Raw genomic sequence first — 22,589 nt, 5'->3', positions numbered from 1 at the left:
TGTTTCCTTCATTCCGCACAAACCTAAGTTGACAAATGCATCACATTTCCAGCATCATTGCATAAAGAATATTTGATAGAGACTTCTAGCTGCATATTCGTTACCCTTTCCATTTTCCAGGTGTCAGACTGGATAGGGAAACGTTTTCATGAGCGGCACCCCTGCATGCCGTTTGGTGGCTTTGTTTCGGTTTGCGTGTCATCGGCGCTGGAAGGGATGTTACGGTTACCTTTATAGGTGCTTTATGGACGGATGTCCGTTTTTTTCTTTCTTTGTCAGCGAGCGCTGATCTGGAGAAGACCTACCCCTCTGTCTTCTTTTGACAGTTCTTTTTTTTTTTTTTACTTTTTGTCGACTATGTTTGAAAGTCTGTGAGGAATGTCTTTTAAAGCTGTGTGTCGTCTTTCACTGTGCTGTGTCGGTTATGGACCCCATATGGTCTATTTATGGTGTCACAAGCGTGACCATGACTTGAAAATGTGCTCGGACTGCCGGGCCATGGTGCCAAAAAGCTTGAGGAAGCTTTCCCTAAGCTGCCTGCAGCCCGACGGTTGATGTCAACTAGCTCAACTCCTAGGAGTTCTCTGTCCCAATGCAGAAGGTAGTTGCGGGTCTGCTCCAGGCGGCCCAAGCCCTCTTTGCCACACTCAAGGTCCTCTGGACACTCTGGGAAGAGGCACAAGAAGAAGAAGTCTAAACAGATTTCGACTTTGCCTGCTCCGTCGGCTGACGCAGCGAGTGAGGCGCATCAGCGTTCCAGGCACCGTTCTGCGGCTCCCCTCATTTCTGGGAGCCAGGGCGAACCCCTACTCAGTTGAGAGACTTCTACGAGGCCATGCAGTTCGTGTTTGAGCAGCCCTACCCCTCCAGAGCACCTCTGAGCCCTGCAGGGTGGTAGGAGGCCGCATCAGGTTCCGGGCGGACAGCTTCGGCTCTGATGGGGTCTCACAAATCCGACCACAAATATGGATTGGCGCTGGTCGTGCCAACGCAACCTTTGGTGGTGCCGGTCCCAACACCGATGCACAGAGCGCGGCAGGTGCCCACTGAGAGGGGCAGCCTCATTCTCCTTCCTGATGACTTGGAGTAGGAACGGAGTTGATCAATGCCAATGCCGGCACTGGAAGGGCCCAGTGGCTCTAGGTGGTTACCTTAGTGTTTTCTGGAGTAGCCAGGCATGGGGGAAGAGGGCAAGGGGTCCCTGGACCCTTTAGAATACCAGTTACACACCCCTAGTGAAACTTTGGATTGGTATGAGGATCTAGGAGATGCCAGTGGACTGGACACCTCCCCAGATACCAGCTTGCTCTCTTCTCCCACTGTGGCTATGGATGAGGAGGCATCTTACGCAATGGTGGTGAACAGGGCAGCGGAGGTCCTTGACCTCAAACTTCTTTCAGTGGTGGTCAAGACTAACCTCTTGACGGAAATGCTTCAGCCTGTGGCTTCCCCATCCAAATTCCTATTCCCACTTATTGAAGCACTAACTGATGTCCTCCTTGGAACTTGGTCAAAGCCCAGCACAAGGGCTCATGTAAACAGGATAATTGTCCACGCTATCGCCCTGCCCCGAGTGATCCTAGTTTCCTCACCCAACACCCCACTCCTGAGAACTTGGTGGTCCAAGCCTCAATCTCCCATGTTAGTTCCCTGTCGCTCTTCCACCAGCCTTGCATTGCAGACAGTGAACAGCCATGCCTTGGACCATTATACCCATGCCTGTAGTATACGGTCGTGCAAGTGCTGCCACAGGTCCTTTAGGAGGCCTGGGCCATCCTCTCCCAAGCAGTGAAAGACAGGAGAGACGCAGCAAAGTTCACCATTAGGTGTGGTTTGGACACAACTGACTCTCTGGGCAGAGCAGTTTCCTCAACAGTGGCCTTGAGGTGCCACATGTGGCTGCGAACATCTAGCTTTTCGGGGGATGTTCAAGCCAAGCTCATGGCAATGCCCTGTGATGGGACGTATCTGTTCGGAGAGGAGGCAGACTCCTCACTGGAGCGCTTCAAGGACTTGCGGGCTACAGCCAAGTCCTTAGGTCTCTCAGTGACACCTCTGCTCCTGTCTACCTTTGGCCCCTTTTGTGACTACAGAAGGGGTGTGCCACCATCCCAGCCCTATGCTAGCCACCATCGTGTGCAGGCTCACCAAGCTGTGCGAGGATGTGGACGGAAGTCATCTGCCCCCAACCCCTGGACAGCTGCAACCTCTAAGCCCTTGTAGTCTAGTTCTCCAAGACTAAGGGTGCCCATATGGAGGGAGATTACAACATCATTTCCTACATCGGCATTCCATTACATCCGACGAATGGGACTTGCAGATTATGTGTATGGGCTACTCCCTTTCTAATCTTTCCCTCCCCCTATACCGCCAACACAAGAACTTCTGACTGAAGATCATCTAACCTTGCTCTGAGAGGAAGTTCTAGCTCTCTTGATCAAGAAAGCTCTAGAGAGGTTTCAGATGTCAGAAGTAGGCAGTGGTTGTTATTCCTGCTACTTTTTGATTCCCAAGAAGAACAGAGGTCTTCGCCCTGTTCTTGAACTGCGAACTGTCAATCTCTTTCCCAAAAAGGCAAAATCCAAGACGCTCACTTTGGCTCAGGTCTTGTCTACCCTAGACCAAGAAGACAGTTTGATAGCATTGGACTTGCCAGATGCGTATTTTCACATCCCCATCCTGCTTGCACACAGGGTGCTCACCAAGGTGATGGTGGTGGACGCAGGTCAGGGGTTTCAGCCTTCCCCTACCTTAACGACTGGCTGTTGAAAGCAGGCGCGCCCCATGCTGTCGTCTCCCACCTCCAGACTACAGCAGACCTCCTCCATTCACTAGGGTTCACTATAAATGTGCAGAAGTCACACCGGACTCCTTCTCAGATGCTCCCTTTCATTGGAGCAGTCCTGGACACAGTGCAGTTTCTGGCTTATCCTCCTGAGCAGCGAGTCCAGAATATTCAGGTTATAATACTGATGTTTCAACCTCTATCCTGGATTTTGGTGAGAATGACTCTGAGGCTGCTGGGCCTCATGGCCTCCTGCACAGCCCAATGGCATATTCGGGCTCTGCAGTAGGACCTGAAGTTACAGTGGGTGCAGCATCAGGGAAATCTCTCCGACATTTTCCAGATCTTGGGAGGAACTTCAGAAGACCTGCAGTGGTGGCTTACGAACCACGATTGGGTCAAAGGCAGGGTCCTCTCCCTTCCCCAATCATATCTGACAGTACTGACAGATGTGTCACTCCTGGGATGGGGTGGCCATCTGGATGAGGTCGAGATTAGAGGCCTCTGGTCTGTCTGTATTTGTACTTCACATAAACTTGCAGGAGCTCCTGGTGATTCGGCTCGCATTGAAAGCATTTCTTCCCTCTGTCAAGGGGAAGTTAGTGCAGGTGTTAACAACAGCACCACCTCCATGGGGTACTGCAACAAGCAGGGCCGGGTGGGGTTGTGATCCCTTTGTCAAGAGGCCCTGCATCTCAGGACATGGCTGGAACATCAGGGCATAACCATGGGAGGGTTCAACACTGTCTGAATGCCAGGGTGGACAAACTCAACCATCGATGTCTAGCAGATCTAGACTGGCATCTGTATTCAAAGGTAGAGCAAAGACACTTTCAGCAGTGGGGAAAGCCTTGGTTAGATCTGTTCGCCTCCGAAAAGAACACGCAATGTCAGCAGTATTGCACATTGGAGTTTCCAAGGCGGCTATGGCGAGGAGATATTTTTCGTCTTGAGTGGAGTTCAGGCCTCCTCAACACCTTTCTGCTCATACCACTTCTACCCAGAGTTCTCAAGAAGATCAGAAATGACCAGGCCCAAGTCATCCTTGTGGCTCCGGACTGGGTACGTAGAGTCTGGTATCCCGCACTTCTGAAAATGAGCATAGATCCTCCAATCAGGCTGCCCCTTTGGGAGGATATTCTGTCGTAGCAACAGGGAGGGTCCTCCATCCGAACCTGTCAACTCTCCGCCTCCTTGCGTGGAGATTGAGTGGTGACAGTTAATAACTTTTACAAACTTCAGAAGGAAGGTGAAAAGCTATCTTGCAGCCAGGCGGCCATGTATCAAAACAGTACATGCCTGCCATTGGCAAAAAAAATTAAAATATTGTAAAGAAAATTCTATTGACCCTGTTTCTGCCTCCCTTTCTGTTATTCTTCTCTTCATTCTTACCCTTCCCCAGTAGGGCTCTGCTCCAGGCACTCCTAAGGGTTATCTCTCTGCTCTGTCCTCCTTCCTGCGACTGCCTGACCAACCTTCTTTGAGTCCCCTATTTTAAAGACATTTCTGAAAGGGCTTGAACATGTTTCCCTGTGATCGTCATTCATCATGCCTCAGTGGGACCTGAACCTGGTTCTCACATACCTCATTGGTGCTCCTTTAGAACCACTACACAATTGTCCCCTTTGGCTGATTACCATCAAGCAGCCTTTCAAGTGGCAATAACATCTGCCGGAGGGTGAGTGTGCTGCAGGCTTAATTACCCAAGCCTCCCTATCTTTCTGTGTTCCAGGACAAAGTGATGCTTTGCACCCGGGCCTCTTTCCTTCCGAAAGTGGTGACCCCATTCCATTTGGGACAGTCTGTCACCCTGCCCATCTTCCGCAAAAAAAAAAGATCAACTCCACTGTCTGGACCCCAAAAGAGCATTGTTGTTCTCCCTTGACCACACAAAAGAGTTCAGGGTGTACAAGCAATTTTTGTGGGGTATGTGGGAGCGAAAAAAGTGTGGGCAATACAGAAGCAAACCATTTCACTCTGGTTATATATATGCTACGTCCTCGCTAAAAAGCAGCCTCCAGAGGGCTTAATGGCCCGAGCTTGTGGAGTCCTGGACATCTGCCAGGCAGCAACGTGGGTGTCCCTACACACGTTTGCCAAACACTTGTGCCTGAACAGTCAAGTCTGTAGGGATGGGCATTTTACCCATTCGATCCTGCAGGACTTACTACTTTACAAAATGTGTCTGCATCCGACAACTAGGAGGATACGGCTTGGGTATCTATTCAGAGGGAAGGAATCTGCAGAAGTCTCTATCAAACAAAGAAGTTACTTCCCTTCAGTAATGCATTATCTGGAAGAGACAATAGCTGCAGATTCCTTACAGACCCACCTATGCCTCTCCGCTCTGCGGATCGATTTCTAGGGTGAATCACATTCAGGGCCCTAGTTTGGACACACATTTGTCCGCTCACATCATGGCTCTGTGCTCCTGGCATGGAGAGTTGTGAAAAGTAATTATCGTCCACGCGCTTGGGTGGTGCCTACATAGGTGACCGCAAAGTCACTTTAGGCACCGGAACCGAACGAAGCCACCTGAAGGCACACAGGGGTACTGCTCACACAAAAATTTCCAGATCCCGTCTGGCACCTGAGAAATTCAGAGAAAAGTAATCTGCAACTAGATATTGTCTGCACCAGATAATGTTACTGAAGATGAGTAACTTGTTCATCCGGCACCTAATCCCAATTGTTCCTCTAAAAGCAATGGTGCTTTTCTTCATCATCTCTATACTTCATAAATGCTATTTTATGATGGCTCCCCCATTTCACCTATCCCCTCTCACTGCTGTCCTCCAGCCCATAGACCAATTACAGCACACAGCAAAACAACTAAATTACAACCACTCTTAGAGACCTTTACTGGCTTTCTATCCCAACAAGGGGTAATACTTAAATTCTGCCTCATCACTCATAAGGCTGTACATGAAAATAACCATACAGCCCCCTTATCTGACTGCAATCCTGACCATTGCTGGAAGAGCTAGAAAACTGAAGCAAGGGCTCAATTTTATTAGAAGTACCTCTATTCAGTTCTGCCTCAGCCAGCAAACAGTGATTTTCTGGAGCAGCTCCCTTTGGCTAGATCTTGCTACTGGCCAGCTTGTGAACAGGTACTACAGAGCAGCCTTTCAGGTGGTTTTGAGTACGTTTCGCAGTCCAATTATTTACTTTCTCTTTGTTTCTGGTGGATAATTTTACCTTTAGACTCCACACCACTGATTATCTCAGGTGCTAGACTGGATCCAGAAACTTCTGTCATACCTCTCCCATATTGATATGGGGTGCTGTCTCCATATTGACAGCAGAAGTGGAGTTGTGTTGCCAAGGAAGTCATATAGCGCCATTCTTACTGCCATGACATCAGTTCCATTTTCTGCACTCCTTTCAATGCAAGTCCATAGCGTCCTAAGATGATTTTTCAGCTCTCTAAGACTTTTCAAAATAAGGTGTTAGGAACATGTCCCCATCAGAAAAGTCAGGTTTTAAACCCGTGCCGTAGGTGTGAAGGCCAGATGTCCATCACAGATCCACCTCCTGGATGTATGTTGTTGACCTGTGAGCTGTTCCAACGGCTGAACACTAAGGCAGTCAATGAGAGGTAGACCAAACCATTTATTGCCCATGTCAGGCGTGATCGCTGTAATAGGTGCCAATCCATGTCGAAGACCAGATCCTTGAACTTTTCTCACACCTGTTCGTCATCCAGGTCATCTGTGGACAAAAGGAAGAAGCACAAAACGAAGCTCAAATGTTATGCTGATTCTACCAGGGAACATTCACATCAAAAGATAGGTCTCCATCTTTGATTTCCCCTAGGGCTGTCTCTTTCTCCCAGCCACAAATGGTAGTTTGAGCCACAAAAGGCCTTGTTTGCACTAGGCCTGATGCCACTGTCTCCATTGATGCCTGCGATACAGACAGCATTCTATCTAGATTTTCCAGTGACTGAGGTAAACCCTGCCATGTTCCAGGCTACGTTGAGGAGATTTTCGCACTGAAGCAGACACCCCTGGAGCTTCGTCAGGGCCCATGGGGACTGCATGGGGCTCCATTTTGGGGGCTTGCCAGCATGTTTGCCCTTGGCATCAAGGGATCCCATGGTGCCATTAGATCCTCTACCAGCACTATATGACATTGTTCTGGTGCCACACCCCTGTCTTACTGGCTCTGACTTTGATGCGACCTCCGCCTCCTGCACTGGTTCAAGGGCCTTCCGGCTCCAAATATACACCAGCATTCTTGAAGGAGGCCCAGTGTCTTCTTGAAAAAGATAGGTACAGAGAAGGTCATGATAACCACCAGCAGTGCTCGGAGACAATCAACAACATTTTTGGCTGGGACTTTGAGATACAGATGATGGAAGCCCACTGACACCTTTTCTTTCCTCTGATGCTCAGTATCTGCAGGCCTTACAGAACATGAGTGGCTTGACACATCTCCAGACATAAATTTAGGCCCACCCTCCGGTCCTGCACCTGTGGAAATCATTATTTCATGCAGCCCTAAAGAAGGCTGCTGAAGTGTAAGAGTTTCCTCTTCCTTTGAGCCAGAGCTTTCAGTGGCGCTGCTCACCATTGCTCTACCAGAGTCTGTCAGAGGCATGGGCAAAGCAAGCTACAGCTCCTGTCAGCTGAGCAATGGCAAGGCATTTCAGCCTGGCTCCCAGTGATCCATATTTACATTTTGTTCACTCGTGCCTTAAAAAAAGTTTGGTTCTGCAGGCTTCCTCTACAGCAAAGTTAAACCCAGGATCTTTCCCTACTCATCTACGAAATAGGGAGTGTAAGCAATTGGAAGGGATAGGTAAAAAAAGTTTTTCTCTGCTGTCAGCTTTGCACTTCATTCCCTCATTCCTGCATATCTACTCGGACGATACACCTATGCTATATTGGAAATTGTGGTCACAGTAGTGCCTGTCCTGACTGATATTCTTTGTGACTGTTTCGCTAGGGTGCTTTGGGATGACAGATACTTCTAACCCACTTATCACTAATTGAGAGCGAGAGAATATCACCTAGTCCCAAAAACCATGTATACCACACAGTAGTAACTAGATTAGCAGGAGTTATTTAACTATCGGGACCATTCCTCCAAATGGGGTTTATTGAGCCTAGCCTCTCATACAGTTAACCAATTGGATTCTTCCAAAAATGTGAGTCCTCATCCACTAAATAGTGGCATGCTTTATCTTCGTCCGTCTATCCACACCCCGGTAAGATGATACTGACGGATGGACTCAACCAAGAACTCTTGAAAGTACTGCATAAAATGTCAACTGGACAATAGTAGGGATCCTGATCATTCTTTATTACTGGGTACCAAAGGTATAGATAAAACCAAAATATCTTCGGTTTACTGTGGGTCTACAATGTTCCCAGGAAACAGTAATCCAAAACCAACATGTTTTGGCCCTCTCTAAGAGCCCTATTGGGTCTAGGGGCCTTCATCAGGGCTAATAACTTTCCCTGCCTATCACACCAAAGTGTCATTCTTACTTGTGAGGCCTATTGCTCTCATCTGATTCAAAGATGCCTTCACTTTTTGAGGTACCTGAAATGTAATTTAAAAAAAAGGATACATTAGATCCTCCCAAACGTTTGTGGACATATACACCCCATCACCCTACCATAATTCCCTCAGAAATTCAACACGTCGTCTCCTATTTGTAGACAACAAGTTGCTCAGCCAAAGATATTTTTCTGATTATAAGGAAGTCATTTCTCTATTGATTTCCCTTTCCATTCCCCAACCTGCATGTTCGTACTACTACTCATCTTCTTCAGACACTGCATGATGATTACCCCTCTTTGAATTTAGTCAAAGTCACCAACAATACCCTGTGAGTCTCAGGATTAGATCCACTTCTGACACTATATTGTTACCCATATGATGCATCCTTTTATGCTAATGTGTGAACAAATTACAAATAATCATGCAAAATCTGATAAGATGATTCGAGTATGCTCCCCCTCAATAACACACACGGTTCATCAGCTGTGAAATTCATGGTAAAAACATGCCTCATTCAGTGTCCTGAAAGCCAGTTTTCACTACCCAACGCGTGAGTCACATTCAGCGTTCTTACCCTATCCATGGGCTAATCATACATTATGCTTGTCTGGCGGGGTGCAGTCTTGCAGTCACACACTTGAGGTGAAAAACAACATAACATGTGTTCATATAGAGATATTTCTCTCTTTGTCTGTGAGACTGCTTTCTGACACGTATTACAGTTTGTCCTTATCCTTTACCATATCATCACAAAGGGAGGGATTGCTACGTGTTCGTTAGTAACATGGGCATAATGTTACATGCTATATCATTACTAGTCTGCCTACCTACATGCCCATGATATCGTATAAGTCCGTTTTTCTGTACCTATCGATATCATCTGGTATAGTGTTAACTGCTGCTAATTCTATACAGTCACATATAGTTAATCCTGTCCAGGCACATGCATCTATGCAGTAGTATCGGCCACACAAGCCACTGTAAATCCATCTTTCTTAACAGTGGCTGCCCATAAGACTCCATTAAGGAATTCTATATCAGGACCGGAGGCTCGGATTATGCTTTCTCTTTCTTTACTGAAAATTCACAGCAGCCAATTAAAACACGTTTAAACAAAAAACAACATTTCCCAATGTGCTCCAGTGTATAAGTCACATGCACCAATCAACCATCGTGACCTTAGTCCATAAAGTCCATAACCTTGAACGTCATATCCTCTTTCTTTGCTGCTTCGCAGCAGATAAGTAACTTTTCACTTTTTCTTAAATTTATTACCTTTTAGATTGTGGTATTGAAGTTTAAAAGTGTTTAATTTCACAGGCGTTGCGAGTCTGCGCGCCTTACTGTTTGTATTAATCCTTTGGTTTCGGCTTCTTACCGAGTTAATTATGTTTATTGATTTTCTGTCAAGAGCGACTGTTGTTAACTCGACAACCGGCTTCCTGCCGAGTTAAGTGTTTTATTGATTTTCCCTTGCAGAGGGAATTCTCTTGTTTATTGATTTTCTGGTTTAACTTTGCCGAGCAGGCTGCACATTTCTTTTCGGCTTCCAGCCGAGTGTTTAATTTAATTAGATTTTCCCTTATGTAGGGAACCCGGGAGAGGACTGCGTGTTAGACACGCAGTCTGTTTTCTATGGCAACCGGTGTTGCCAAACGCGTGCGTCATTGACGAACCGATCTCATTCCACTTTGATTCTACATGAGATCGGTTCGTCTTCTGATAGCGCGTGAGGCATTGGAGTTTGTCTAGAGCAACTGCTCACTTCCTCCCCAACGCCCAGTTAAGAAGAGCACTTACTGGGTTGTAAAATATCTTACAAAGGCTGGGCCTAGAGTGATATTATTAATATTCTGCAGGCATCCTTCTCAGTGATTTACCATTGCTGCATATATATATGCTTATCTCCCATTAGATAGGTTTTAAGTGTATATATATAATATTCCCCTACTATTGCACCTGCTGGGGTTTTATCACTCCCCCAGTTATTATTCTTGTCTCCTGGTTTTATAGTTTATTCATTATGGCTCAATGGAGCGACCAGGATGCAGGGTTCTACCCTGAGGATACCGGCAACCAACTAGAGATAGATTTGGTTGAAGCTCTAGATTCAAGAGTACAACAGTCGATTAATGATGCTCTGGCTAGAGCTCTTGGCCCCTTTCCAGGCCAATTATTAGAATATGCCCAAGCACAGGGCTGGAGGACCGGGGACCCCTCCCCCTCCTCCGAAGGCAATACTACCCCTGTTCCTACAAAATCAAAATCAAAATCTAAGAATATCTCTCAGGAGGATCCTGTTGGAGAGTTGCATGCCGACATGTTTGAAAAATTGCGCAAGAAAAGAAGCGCGGAACACAATTATAGCTCCCAACGCAATTCCTCTTCATCAGGGGACTCCGATGATCCGGATTCTGATGACATTACCACTCTAAACCTTAGTAAGAAATCAAAAACTACCTCTTCTACACCTCAAATTTTAGATTTTAACCCTTCAGAGATTATACATCCTAGATCTTCGAGTTGGCTTCCAACTCCTGAGGTAGCACTCTACGTTCACGCTAACTTAAGGAAAGGTTTTGATAAAGAGGTGCGCTCCAGACTCAAGGCGGAATGCCCCAGACCGGAGCTAGATAATAACGTGGCGGAAACTCCTGAAATTGACCCCACTTTGATTACTTTCATGAAGAAGTACGGGAAGGATCCCAAAAAGGGTCTAGACAGATCCTGGCGCCTTTGTCAAGACAAATTACTAGACATGGCAGGCCCATTGACAAAAATCTTAGACCTGGCTACCACATCCAAGGAATCAGGCACCCCAGTGAGCACTGATGTTTTATTGGGTTGGGCTCAGAGGGCAGTTTGCCTATTAGGTAACACAAACTGTGCTATCTCCACCGAACGCAGGAAATCCATATTGATGCGGATGGATCCTAAACTTGTAGACTTGGCTTCCTCTGAAGCGGGACCAGCAGCTGAGGGTCTCCTTTTTGGCTCTTCCTTCATTAAGGAGCTGGCCAAATTTTGCTCTACCTTTTCCACTTTAGACAAGGCTCAGCTGTCCCTAAAAAAGGTTTTTCGAAGGGGCCTTTTTGTCAGGGCCGGGCGTTACGGCGGACGAATGCCAGGCCGAGGTAACTTTGTCAGTCCCCAAAATTACTACCCGAGGGGTAGAGGTAACTGGTCTGGAGATCAAGTCGACACCACGTTCTACCCTTCACGACCTCGTGGAGGAAGGCCCAGGTTCCGCAGAGGGTACCGTAGAGGCCAGCAAGGAGCTATACAAGACGCCTCCTTTACCGGTAAGAATTATTCTACATTCACAAGTTATTCTTGGGGGAAGAGTCAGGCTGTTTGTGCACAAATGGAGAGAGATTTCAGGAGACCCCTGGGTTATTCAGACAGTGTCAGGTTTTCACCTGGAGTTCCTCAACACTCCGTTTCAGCATGCTCCTCCGATAAACATGTGTTTTTCCCAATCAAATCAGAATTTTATAGATCGAGAGGTGCAAGCATTGTTGGACAAAGGTGCGGTAACTTTTTCAACTCCACACCCTACCGGCTTCTGCAATCCTATTTTTGTGGTAGACAAAAAAGGAGGCGGTCACCGGTTGGTATTAAATCTGAAAGACTTCAACTCTTGGATTGTTTACAGACACTTCAAGATGGAGGGGATTCACATGTTGCGAGACATTCTTTTAGAAGGGGATTGGATGGTTCGTTTAGATCTAAAAGATGCGTACCTCTCAATCCCAATTTTTGCACCCCACAGGAAGTATCTTCAGTTCCAGTGGAATGGGCGTTGCCTAGAATTCATGGCTCTCCCATTCGGTCTATCCTCAGCTCCCTGGTGCTTCACAAAGCTCTTGAGACCGGTAGTGGAATGTTTGAGAACCAAGGGAGTTCGTCTTATCATATATCTGGACGACATCTTACTGATGGCGCAGGATGCAACGACGTTACTGACCCATCTAAATTGGACAGTCACGTTGCTCCAGGAATTAGGTTTCCTTATCAATGCGCAGAAGTCACTGTTGAAACCATCCCAAACGATAGAGTTTTTGGGTTTCAGGATAGATTCCATTCTCTCCCTATTGATTCTTCCAGCGACAAAAATTCGCAATATCAAACGAGAATTGAGAGCAGCATTACTCAGCCCGAGTATTTCCCTAAGGAGCATTGCTCGACTAGTGGGTCTGTTAGCTTCATCCATTCAAGCAATTTTTCCTGCCCCCTTACACTATCGGGCCCTCCAGAGATTGAAGATTCATTATTTGAGGCAAGGTCTGAGTTACTCAGACCAGGTTCCTCTGACTTCAGAGGTCAAGGAAGAGATTCAGTGGTGGCTTCACCACATGGAAGCATGGAATGGCAGAGCCATTTTCGGATCTCACCCAGAAGTTGTCATAGAATCGGACGCCAGTCAGTGGGGCTGGGGAGCACGTTGTGGCTCAATGACAACAGGGGGTCGTTGGTCTTCAACAGAGAAAGATTTACACATAAATTGCTTGGAGCTCCTGGCGGGCTCTTTCGCAATAAAGAGTTTATCCCCGATCAGGACAGATTGTTGCATTCTTCTGAGAATGGACAATATATCAGCGGTTCGTTATGTGAACAAACTGGGGGGAACGCGATCCAGAATCCTGGCGGAGATTGCCAAGGAATTTTGGCATTATTGCCTGAGACACAGACTAGTGGTGTTGGCGGAGTATCTTCCGGGAGATCAGAACATAGTAGCGGACTGGAACTCCAGATATCTGACGGATCCCAGCGATTGGAAATTGGATCCACAGATATTTCAACATATTGTCCAGGCTTGGGGTTCCTGCAAGATGGATCTTTTTGCGTCTCGCCTCAACAACCAAGTTCCGAAATTCTTCAGTTGGAGGCCGGATCCTCAAGCCTCGGCAACGGATGCTTTTCTACAGAATTGGAACTCGTTCCAGTGCTATGCATTCCCGCCGTTCCTATTGATACCCAGAGTCTTGGCTCAAGTGAGGAGACAGAAGGCAGAACTGATTTTAGTGACCCCGTTGTGGAGGTCTCAGCCGTGGTTCCCTATTGCCCTTCAGTTAGCATGTGCGCCTCCACTTCTAATTCCTCCTCGTCTGGACCTCTTGCTCAGTCCGGAGGGCCATCAACATCCCTTAATTGTATCGGGGACTTTAACTCTGATGGCTTGGAGGATTTCAGGACTAGATGGAAAGCCCCAGGAATTTCGCAACAGGCTGAAGGCTTTATCAAGCGAGCATGGGCAAAGAGCACCCACAAGAGATATGCTTCGGCATGGCGTAAATGGGTTAGTTGGTGCAATGGAAGAGATCTTAATCCCATGGGGTCAGGTATTGATATGATTATTAACTTTCTGGCTGAGTTAGCCTCGGCAGGTTTGGCCTATAGGACAATCAACAATTTTAGATCGGCAATTTCTTCAGGTCATCCACCTATAGAAGGTAAACAGGTAGGTGAACATCCGCTAATTTGTAAGCTGTTGAGGGGTATCAGATTTTCGAATCCTCCTCAGCCTAAGTACTCTGTACTTTGGGATGTGAATATTGTGTTAAAATTCTTGGATTCTTGGCCCAGTAACAAGTACTTATCCCGGAAACAATTGTCAGCTAAATTAACTATGTTACTATGTTTAGTCTCTTGCAAGAGAGTCTCAGATGTGAGAGCCCTAGATTTATCGGGGAGACTTTATTCTCCGGAAGGAGTAACCTTTATTATCTCCAGAAGGACCAAGAATAATTGCAGGTCAGTAACGTACCCTTGGTTTCCAGATAATTCAAAATTATGTGTGGTACAGTGTCTTAAAGATTATGAAATATCTACAGAAGAACATAGACAGGACATGAATGGGCAAGTATTAATTGCACTTCAGAAACCTTTTAAACCAGTTGCTTCGGCCACTCTTGCGAGGTGGTTAAGATGGCTTATGAATGAAGCAGGTATTGATACTAGCCATTTTGGAGCTCATTCAGTTAGAGGAGCAATGGCATCTAAGTCTTTTATGTTAGGTTCTAGTTTAACAGACATTATGAAATCTGCAGACTGGTCGTCTGAAAGTACTTTTCGTAAGTTTTATTTTAAACCTGTTTTGGATGTGGCCTCTGTTGTTATGGGTCAGCTTTGAACTAGCATAATCCGAGCCTCCGGTCCTGATATAGAATGAAAAATTTTCTAGCTTACGCGTTAAGAATTTTCAATTCCATTAAGGACACGGAGGCGAGGATTATCCCACCCTATCATGAATATGGATAATTTTGTTGATCTTAAAAAATTGTTTAATTCATTGTTACCCTCCCACGTTTTATATTGTATAATAAGATGTGAATGATTTTAAATGGTTGTTACCATTAGTTTGAAGATATTACCGGTTGGTTTTTATTATTATTTCTCAGGAACGGATCAGAAGAATTCCTGAAGTTATTTTCTCCATCCAGTTGTCTACGTTCTTGAAAAACCGACTTGATGTTCAGTCTGGTCTCCTTCGTGGGCTTCTTCCTTCCTAGATGAGACTTGATATCATCTAAAGGCTTTGAGGTCGTGTGAAAGAAATTACTGGTTTTGGTTGAAGCAAAGAAAGAGGATATGACGTTCAAGGTTATGGACTTTATGGACTAAGGTCACGATGGTTGATTGGTGCATGTGACTTATACACTGGAGCACATTGGGAAATGTTGTTTTTTGTTTAAACGTGTTTTAATTGGCTGCTGTGAATTTTCAGTAAAGAAAGAGAAAGCATAATCCTCGCCTCCGTGTCCTTAATAGAATTGAAAATTCTTAACGCGTAAGCTAGAAAATTTTTCATTCTGTTTGACTAATGTTTACAATCAAGGCTCCCTGGGTCCCCCTACACAGATGTTTTTTGGAGAGATGACAGCTCCTGCCAAGAATACTCATAGCACCGTTAGATGCCCGTGAACAGATATTGCAGGCCTCGGGGTTCTCCTGTCTTAAGAAAAAATCACTCTTACTTTGTCAGGGATCCCGCACTGCCATTTGACCTATAGCAACTGTCACAGACCGCCAAAGATTGTATCTGTGCGCAGTGTTGACAGATTTTTAGAGCATTCTCTAGTCCAAAGCCAATGAAAAAGTAGCCCAAAGTAGCCCAATTTCGCTACTTTAACGAAGATGGGGCAGTGGCAGGCAGTAGATAGAGAAGTTGATGGATATTTGTGGCTGGACAGTCTTACAGAAGTGGTAAGCGCAGAATTTCTGCTCTTGCGAACTGTGTACCTTCTGTCATTCTTGCAGGGTGCAACCCGCACAAACCAATTTTTCCCGCATAACTGGAAAAAATATAGCCCAATTGTGCGTGATGTAGCCCAATCTGGCAACACTGTCTGTGCGGTGCTTCTTGAATTGTCCCGGTGTCCGCGTCTGACATAAGTAACGTGCACAGCCACCAAGTGTTCATGGGATATGTAGTCCTTCTGTCTCTCGCGTATGTACCTACCTATATTTGCCCGGTGGGCAAATAGTTTAAACACCCCTTTCTCCGTGAGATTTATTCACCTCTACATTTAGAAGTTTCATATTTCAGGGGAGGAGGTAAAATTGGATATGCATGTTTTTAATAATAATACCACATATATAAATATCTCCCAAAAAAACAGTTTTAAGGTTTTGTCTTGAGCCCATGGAGGAACCCCCATCCTGCCACAGAAGTTACACTGGTGCATAATATAACCGCCACCTCCACTTGTCAACGTCCGTTTCTTTCTTTCCACACTTTTTCCAATGTGGATCCAGAGCTCTGTCTCTCTGTTTCTGTCATCTGACAGAAAATGTTTCTTACATTTTTCCAGTGTCCAAGGAAAAGTGTCTCTCCCTAAAATAACAGGTTTTAAACACAGCACAAATTGTCACAAACAGGTATCAGTAAGGGACCCTCACAAGGTCAGTCTGGTGCTGGTCTCCTTGTGTGACTCAGTCATGCAACAAATCGAGAGATTAATCCAAACAGGGACTGTGAGACCGAACACTACATCACCAAGCATCTACAGACTAAGAAGTCCTAGTCCTGGATGAGGGCACAGATATCAGCAAGGTCTCAGGCCCGAGGAAGTACCCAGGGGATGTTATCCCACTCAGATAGCTTTTTAATTCTTTGTAATAAATAGAAATATTTTGTGGATATTCTTTCTCTAGGACTAATCATCCTAATATGCCAAATGTATGTGGCAAAACGTCATAATTACATGTTACCAGAGAAGCATCTTTCATATGTTTTTTATTTGATCCCTATTCACAAGGTGGGGAATCTGTGGTTAGAAATATCTATGAGAAGATTAAGGGCCTGATTTAGAACTTAGCAGGCGAGTTACTCCGTCACAACTGTGATGGATATCCTGTCCTCCGAAATCCAAATCTCATAGGATATAATGGGATTTATGTTTCTGCGGATGGAATATCCATCATTGTTGTGATGGAGTAACTCATCCACCAAGTTCTAAATCAGGCACTAAGTCAGTTACCTTCAGTAATGATCTTTCTGGAGGATACTCTAACTGCAAATTCTTCGCTAACTCACCCTCCTACTAGTTTTTTAGTTTTGTGAAATGGACCGCTTTGGTCCTTATGAAAAAAAATCCAGGCAGAGATCTTCGCAATCTATTTATTATTGACGGATCCCCATTCAAAGGCCTGTCTAGATAGTGGCCAGAAAATGATGTTGACGCTCTGAGTTGGCAATAATTTTGTGGCCCCAACTTTACTCCTGCAATTGGATTGACGTGAGATGGAGCTGCACAACACCACCTTTTGGTGTTCAGGTCAAGTGCTGAGAAAAAATATCCAAATCTAGTGTGGTTCCTGGGGGTATTCACAAGGTGAGGAATCTGCAGAAAAAGTGTTACCTAAGATAAGTAATTTGTTCTATAGGGGATGTCTAAAATACCCTTATGGATGTGCTATTTAATAGGTAACGTCTCTTTGGAGACAAGGTGGGTGCATCCTTAGAAAGGATTAAGGCCGGAATAGCAACAGCCAGAGCCCTGGGACTGTAATTGTTCTTGAAGGACGTATTGATAGTTGCAGAGAATTAAGGAGATTTCAAGGGGATTCCAAAACAAGCAGAGCCAGCCACGTTATCTGCCCCATTTGCAGCATAACCCATGCTTGCAGCACTACAAGGGATGAAGCCATCAAATCCAGACTTCCTCCTTCACCTCCTCAGCACCACAAGGGAAGTTGCTGTAGATTGTCCTTGAAGGAGCATGTGGTGGGAGGTTGGCTGTTTTTCTTTTCTACACACCAAGAGGGCCATTATGTTGGACCATTGGGACCTACAAATTGTAGAAAAGGAGTATACTTTCCCCTTCAAACAGAAACCTCACATTACCCCCTAGGAGATTAAGCAGGGTTTCTTCTCCTTATACTTCCTGATTCCCAAGAGAGACAGTAGTTTCTGTCCAATCCTAGACCTCAGGCTGTTAAACCATTACCTGGTTTAAAAAAGGTTCAAGATGCTGTCTTTCACTCAGGTCCTTCTCGCACTAGAAGTGGAAGACTAGGCTATGTTCATTGATTTGCATCATGCATACTTTCACATATTGATCCTGGTGTTGTGCAAGGGGTAGTTGCCCTTCATTGTAGGGCCCAACTCACTACCAGTTTGTGATACTTATGTTTGGACTCGCATCAGCACCTCAGGTCTTTACAAAGGTGATGGCAGTGGCTGACAGTCACTGTATTTCCGCACCTGGATCACTTGCTGCTAAAAAACAGATCGCTGCATATGGAAGGTATCAGTGTCCCTGTTGCTCAATGTGGACTTTTGCATCACTGTGCCCAACTCTCCCCTGGAGCTCTCTCAGCACCTAGTGTTCAAAGGGCAGTACTGGATTCAACATCGCTCCAAGTCTTACTTCTTCAGAAGAGAATTCATGATATGATTTGGATGTTTCGGGCAGGCCTGATGGTTTCAGTCCTGCTGGATCTGTTGCCTTACTGCATCCTCCTGCTCAAGCATGCATGCTGGCACATGAGGGCCCATCAGGGTGCTGCCACAGGCCCTATCTCCAACACCAAGAATGTCTGGTGGAATCCATTGTGGCCTTCAGGGACCAAGCACACTTACGTTGGTGGTCAACAGAGAAGAACCTGGCTTAGGGGAGTCCTTCTGTCAGCCTCTGGCAATTGCCAGAGTGATAACAGATATGTCCACTTTTGGGTATAGCTGTCATCTGGTGGAACTAGTTATCAGAAGTGCTGTTGATAATTGTGCCTAAGCTATGAGCAATTTGGCTAATGCTCAAGGCCTTCCTCCCTTCCCTCCTCTGGTGAGTTCTAATCTTGATCGACAATGCAACTTTAATGTGGTATTTGAACGAGAAGAGAGGGGTTGGATATAACTTAGTGTTGTGGCTGTTCGCCAGCCATCTGCCTGGCTTATTATATACCTGGTCTGACAACCTGAGTCAGTGTCATTTTGTGGACCACAAATGGCTTCTCCATTCAGAGGTGGTTCATTACATCTTTGCGTAGTGCAGCACACCTCAGAGATCAGTTTGCCATTAGCAACAATCCATAGTGCTCTGAACTCTCTAGTATCTGTTGCAGGGAGCCTTGCGGATGCTTTTCAGTTGAGGTGGACATTTTCACTTCAGTTTGTTTCCTCCCTTACCCTTGTTTCCTCGGGCTCTGGTTCTGAGGAAGATTTGCCTTAACTTGGCCCAAGTAATCCTTCTTGCCCCAGACTAGCCTAGAATGATATGGTACTAAGAGCTTTTGCATCTCTCCCTGTATCCTGTACTCCACCTCTCACTCATAACAGACCTCCTTTACCAGTGTGATGGGCTAGTTCTGCACCTCAGTCTCACAACTGGAGACTGAGCGGTTGCACCTGCGCTATTTTCAGCTGCCACAGGAGATGGTTGACATGATATTATTTTCTCAATACTCCTCCACGAAGTCTGTTACTTACATGAGGTAGGGCAAATTTGTTACTCAGTACACTGAACACCAAGTCTACTCCTTGAAAGGCTTCTTGTTGGAAATTGTGCAGTTTGTACTATCCTTAGTCCTGGAGGGTTGGGCAGTGGCACATGGTATATGGTGGCATTATCAGACTTTCCATGGCACTTAGTAAACTTTTTTATTTCAAGTTGCCAGAGGTTGTGTGGCTTCTGAAAGGACTTGCAAATACGTTTCTTCCAACTCTTTTCGTAATGTCCCAGTGCCTCTTGAACCTTGTTCTTACCTTTCTGATGGTTGCTTTGTTTGAGCCCCTCTGTAGATGTTCATTATGTTTGCTAACATTTAAAAGTTTTTCTTGTTGCTGTGACATAGTGAGGCACGCCGGGCAACTGCAGGGCCTGAGCATTTCTAGACGTTATCCACAAGCTTTGTATCTGCTTTGTTTTTCAGATGAATCCATTTATAAAAAATCCAAAGATCCTTCTATTGAAGTGTTCCATTGAGTACCTCTACCGAGAAGAAACTAAGTTCACCTGCATAGATCCCATAGTGCTTCAGGTAAGATTGTGCCATGTTTCTTTTCCCTGTCCTTCACCTTTTTCTCTCCTTCTCGTCTTAAACATGACCATCTCAGTACAAACTAATCCGTACATGGAACACCAACAAAAATAAATATCAGTAACTCCTGAAACCTTTTATTTATTCATTTATTTATTTTAAAGATTCATTTGAAGGGTTATCAGAAAATTCATAGGCAAATGGCCGCTGCTGTTCACCATCCAAGAAAATATTTCCTGAAAACATGTGTGAGAAAAAAGAAAACATTTCAGATTGTTACGAGCTTTTTTGTATTTGACCTTTGTAGTCGTTGAATTTGGCTATATATATTTTTATTTATGGGTAGGTTCTGTGATAAAGGTAAATATTGGCTTTTTTGGCTTAATGCAAGTCATGATCATAGGATCTTTTGGCTGTTCAAAACCATTTATTCAAACTTTTAGGGTGCCTTGTTAAAGCATATTTAACATTTTTAGTTAAACAGCCTTCTGTCTTCAAACTTAATCAACATTTCTTCCTTAGCTGACGTGGATCTGCATGTTAACTCCTTTCTCCCCCAGGTTACTCAGCAGTGGCACAAAAAGGCTCCACAGTCAGAGTTTCCATGTGTTTCCAAGAAAGTGGTTTGTTGCAGAGTGTGATAAGGGGGTTCATGAGAGTCTGGAAGATGCAGGACATTTGCCAAAAAATTGCAGATGTCCCACCCTCCCATTCAAAGTGTGTACATAGCAATAATGGCTATGTGGGGTGGATGGGACATCCACCACTTTATGCCAGATGTCTGGCGTTTGCCAAACTCTAACACCTGAACTATTTCTACTTCTACGCTGTGACTATGTATAGCTTTCTTTACCAGATTTATGTTTATTAATGGATTACTGTTTCACTTTTAAAACTTTAAGTACTAAAGTTCAGTATATTTTTGAGTGCTTAGTGAGAGAAGGGAACTGCCTGATTCGTGAGTTAGAGGACTCCAACTTGGAGACTGTACTCACAACAGATGGGACATGGCCCCTGGGGGTCCAATAGTTGAATGGCCATAATTTTTTTGAAAGCATCTTTATTTATGCATTTTATGAAACTTTCAAGAACAGTCCTGTTATGGTCATTCATCAGTTCTTAGCAGATGTGCAAATTAAGTATTAGTGCAATAACCCCCAAATCTCTGACTCTTGAATGTTACTCCCATCCTTTTCAACACTTTCAACTATTTATCTAGGCCCCTTGCTATGTGACAGTCTTCAGTCACCCCCATGAATTCCCGTGTCCAGTCAGTGCATATCTTTCATCCAGCTTGCCCCTCTTGATTTCATAGAGCGTCCCAGTCCCATCACAAGACTGCCCTCCATAGAGGTCACATAGTTCCGATGGTGTCATTCGCCCCAAGTGGCTCTTCCACACACAGCACCTTCAGATGGTCTAGGAAAGCATCATTAATTGCCGTCTGCGTAACTACATGGAGTGGCTGACATTAGAATTGAGCCACAACAACAGATTCTCTGATTCAGCCTCATTCCCTAAATGTCACAGCCACCTAGAAGATAGCTAATGATGAAGAGTAGATTTTTGTAACCAACCCCACTACACTGCTGGAGATGTACTAAGTGTGTAATAAATAAAGACCTACAACACCGGTAGATGAGGTATGGCGCAGGTGGGACAACATTCTTACATTCCTGAGCTGGACTTTGCTCCAAAACTCTCATTCTTCAGACTCCAATATACAGTTTCCTTCACTGGTTTAGTAGGTGTGTCCAGCCTAGTGGTGTACTTGCCCGTTTTGGTGAACATGAAAGTTTATTCCCTCATTGCAGTTACTTTACACTACTTCCTCCGTATCCTTACATTGGAAATTTGACCCTGTCCTTGTGATCCTTGGGGAATGGGGGTGGAGTTGGAAGTGATCCATTCCTAACGAAGGAGAGAAAATCAAATCTAGAAGATCAGGCATATAATCTCATGCCAGCAGATGGAAAACAGATTCTCATTGTTAACGTTACCTGTTAGTTACTCATAGCCAAAGAGATAATCAATTCTGGGCCCATGCTATAACTATGTCACTGTTATTTTGACAATAAAGGCCCCTACTACATCTGTGTTTATCCCTTAATGTGTGTAATATTTTGGGACAGTGAGAACATGTATAGTGTAGAATTGTATAGTGACATTATGTCACATGTAAAGGTTTGGTATGCTTCTAAGGAGCACCTCTCCCCCAAACACACATAGAGACATGCCCTACACATGTTATCCTGCCCTTCACAGCAGAGGTGCCGTCAGAACCAATGCAAACCACCATACACTGCATACCAGCATCTGGCAAGCAAGAGCAACATATGGAAATAGAACCTTTTATGATTCGGTTCAACAAACTTTACTTATCTTTCCAGGAAAGAGAATTCCTGAAGAACTACGTTCAGCGGATAGTGGATGTTCGCCCCACCTTAGTGCTAGTGGAGAAGACAGTGTCACGTATTGCTCAAGACATGCTTCTGGAACATGGAATCACTCTGGTCATCAACGTTAAACCTGTAAGGATGGAAATAATACTAACATCACTGTGCAGTTTATAAAATCTGAAAAAGTGCTTCATGATAATTGCATACGTTTGTACGATGCAAGACGTAGATCTGAATTTACTAACGTACTTAAAAATTGCTTGTGTTTTTTTTTTTTTTCCACCATTGAAGTAGTTTAATATGATTTCGGAAGTTATTACAGATTCCTTGTAAAATTCTTAATTAGTGTGTCACACACCATACCAAATTCTTTAAGCTGTTTTTAGTTGACCAGTTATCTGAAAATA

General features: G+C 44.9%; 1 protein-coding gene across 5 annotated transcripts in view; it reads left to right on the top strand.

The window, feature by feature from the left end:
- Nucleotides 1-22,589, top strand: part of PIKFYVE (phosphoinositide kinase, FYVE-type zinc finger containing) — a 1,212,885-nt gene that overhangs the window by 343,753 nt on the left and 846,543 nt on the right. For 3 of the 5 annotated variants that reach the window (XM_069225943.1, XM_069225942.1, XM_069225940.1), the window contains 2 exons: nucleotides 19,676-19,783; nucleotides 22,174-22,314. In XM_069225943.1, the coding sequence (XP_069082044.1) occupies nucleotides 19,676-19,783; nucleotides 22,174-22,314 (249 nt within the window). Of the gene's footprint in view, nucleotides 1-14,700; nucleotides 15,047-19,675; nucleotides 19,784-22,173; nucleotides 22,315-22,589 lie in introns of those variants that run through there. The other 2 variants (XR_011201631.1, XM_069225944.1) reach the window with 2 other exon arrangements.

Source organism: Pleurodeles waltl, chromosome 3_1, assembly GCF_031143425.1.
Source record: "Pleurodeles waltl isolate 20211129_DDA chromosome 3_1, aPleWal1.hap1.20221129, whole genome shotgun sequence".
Lineage (NCBI taxonomy): Eukaryota > Metazoa > Chordata > Amphibia > Caudata > Salamandridae > Pleurodeles > Pleurodeles waltl.
This window is presented reverse-complemented; position numbering and strand designations above follow the sequence as displayed.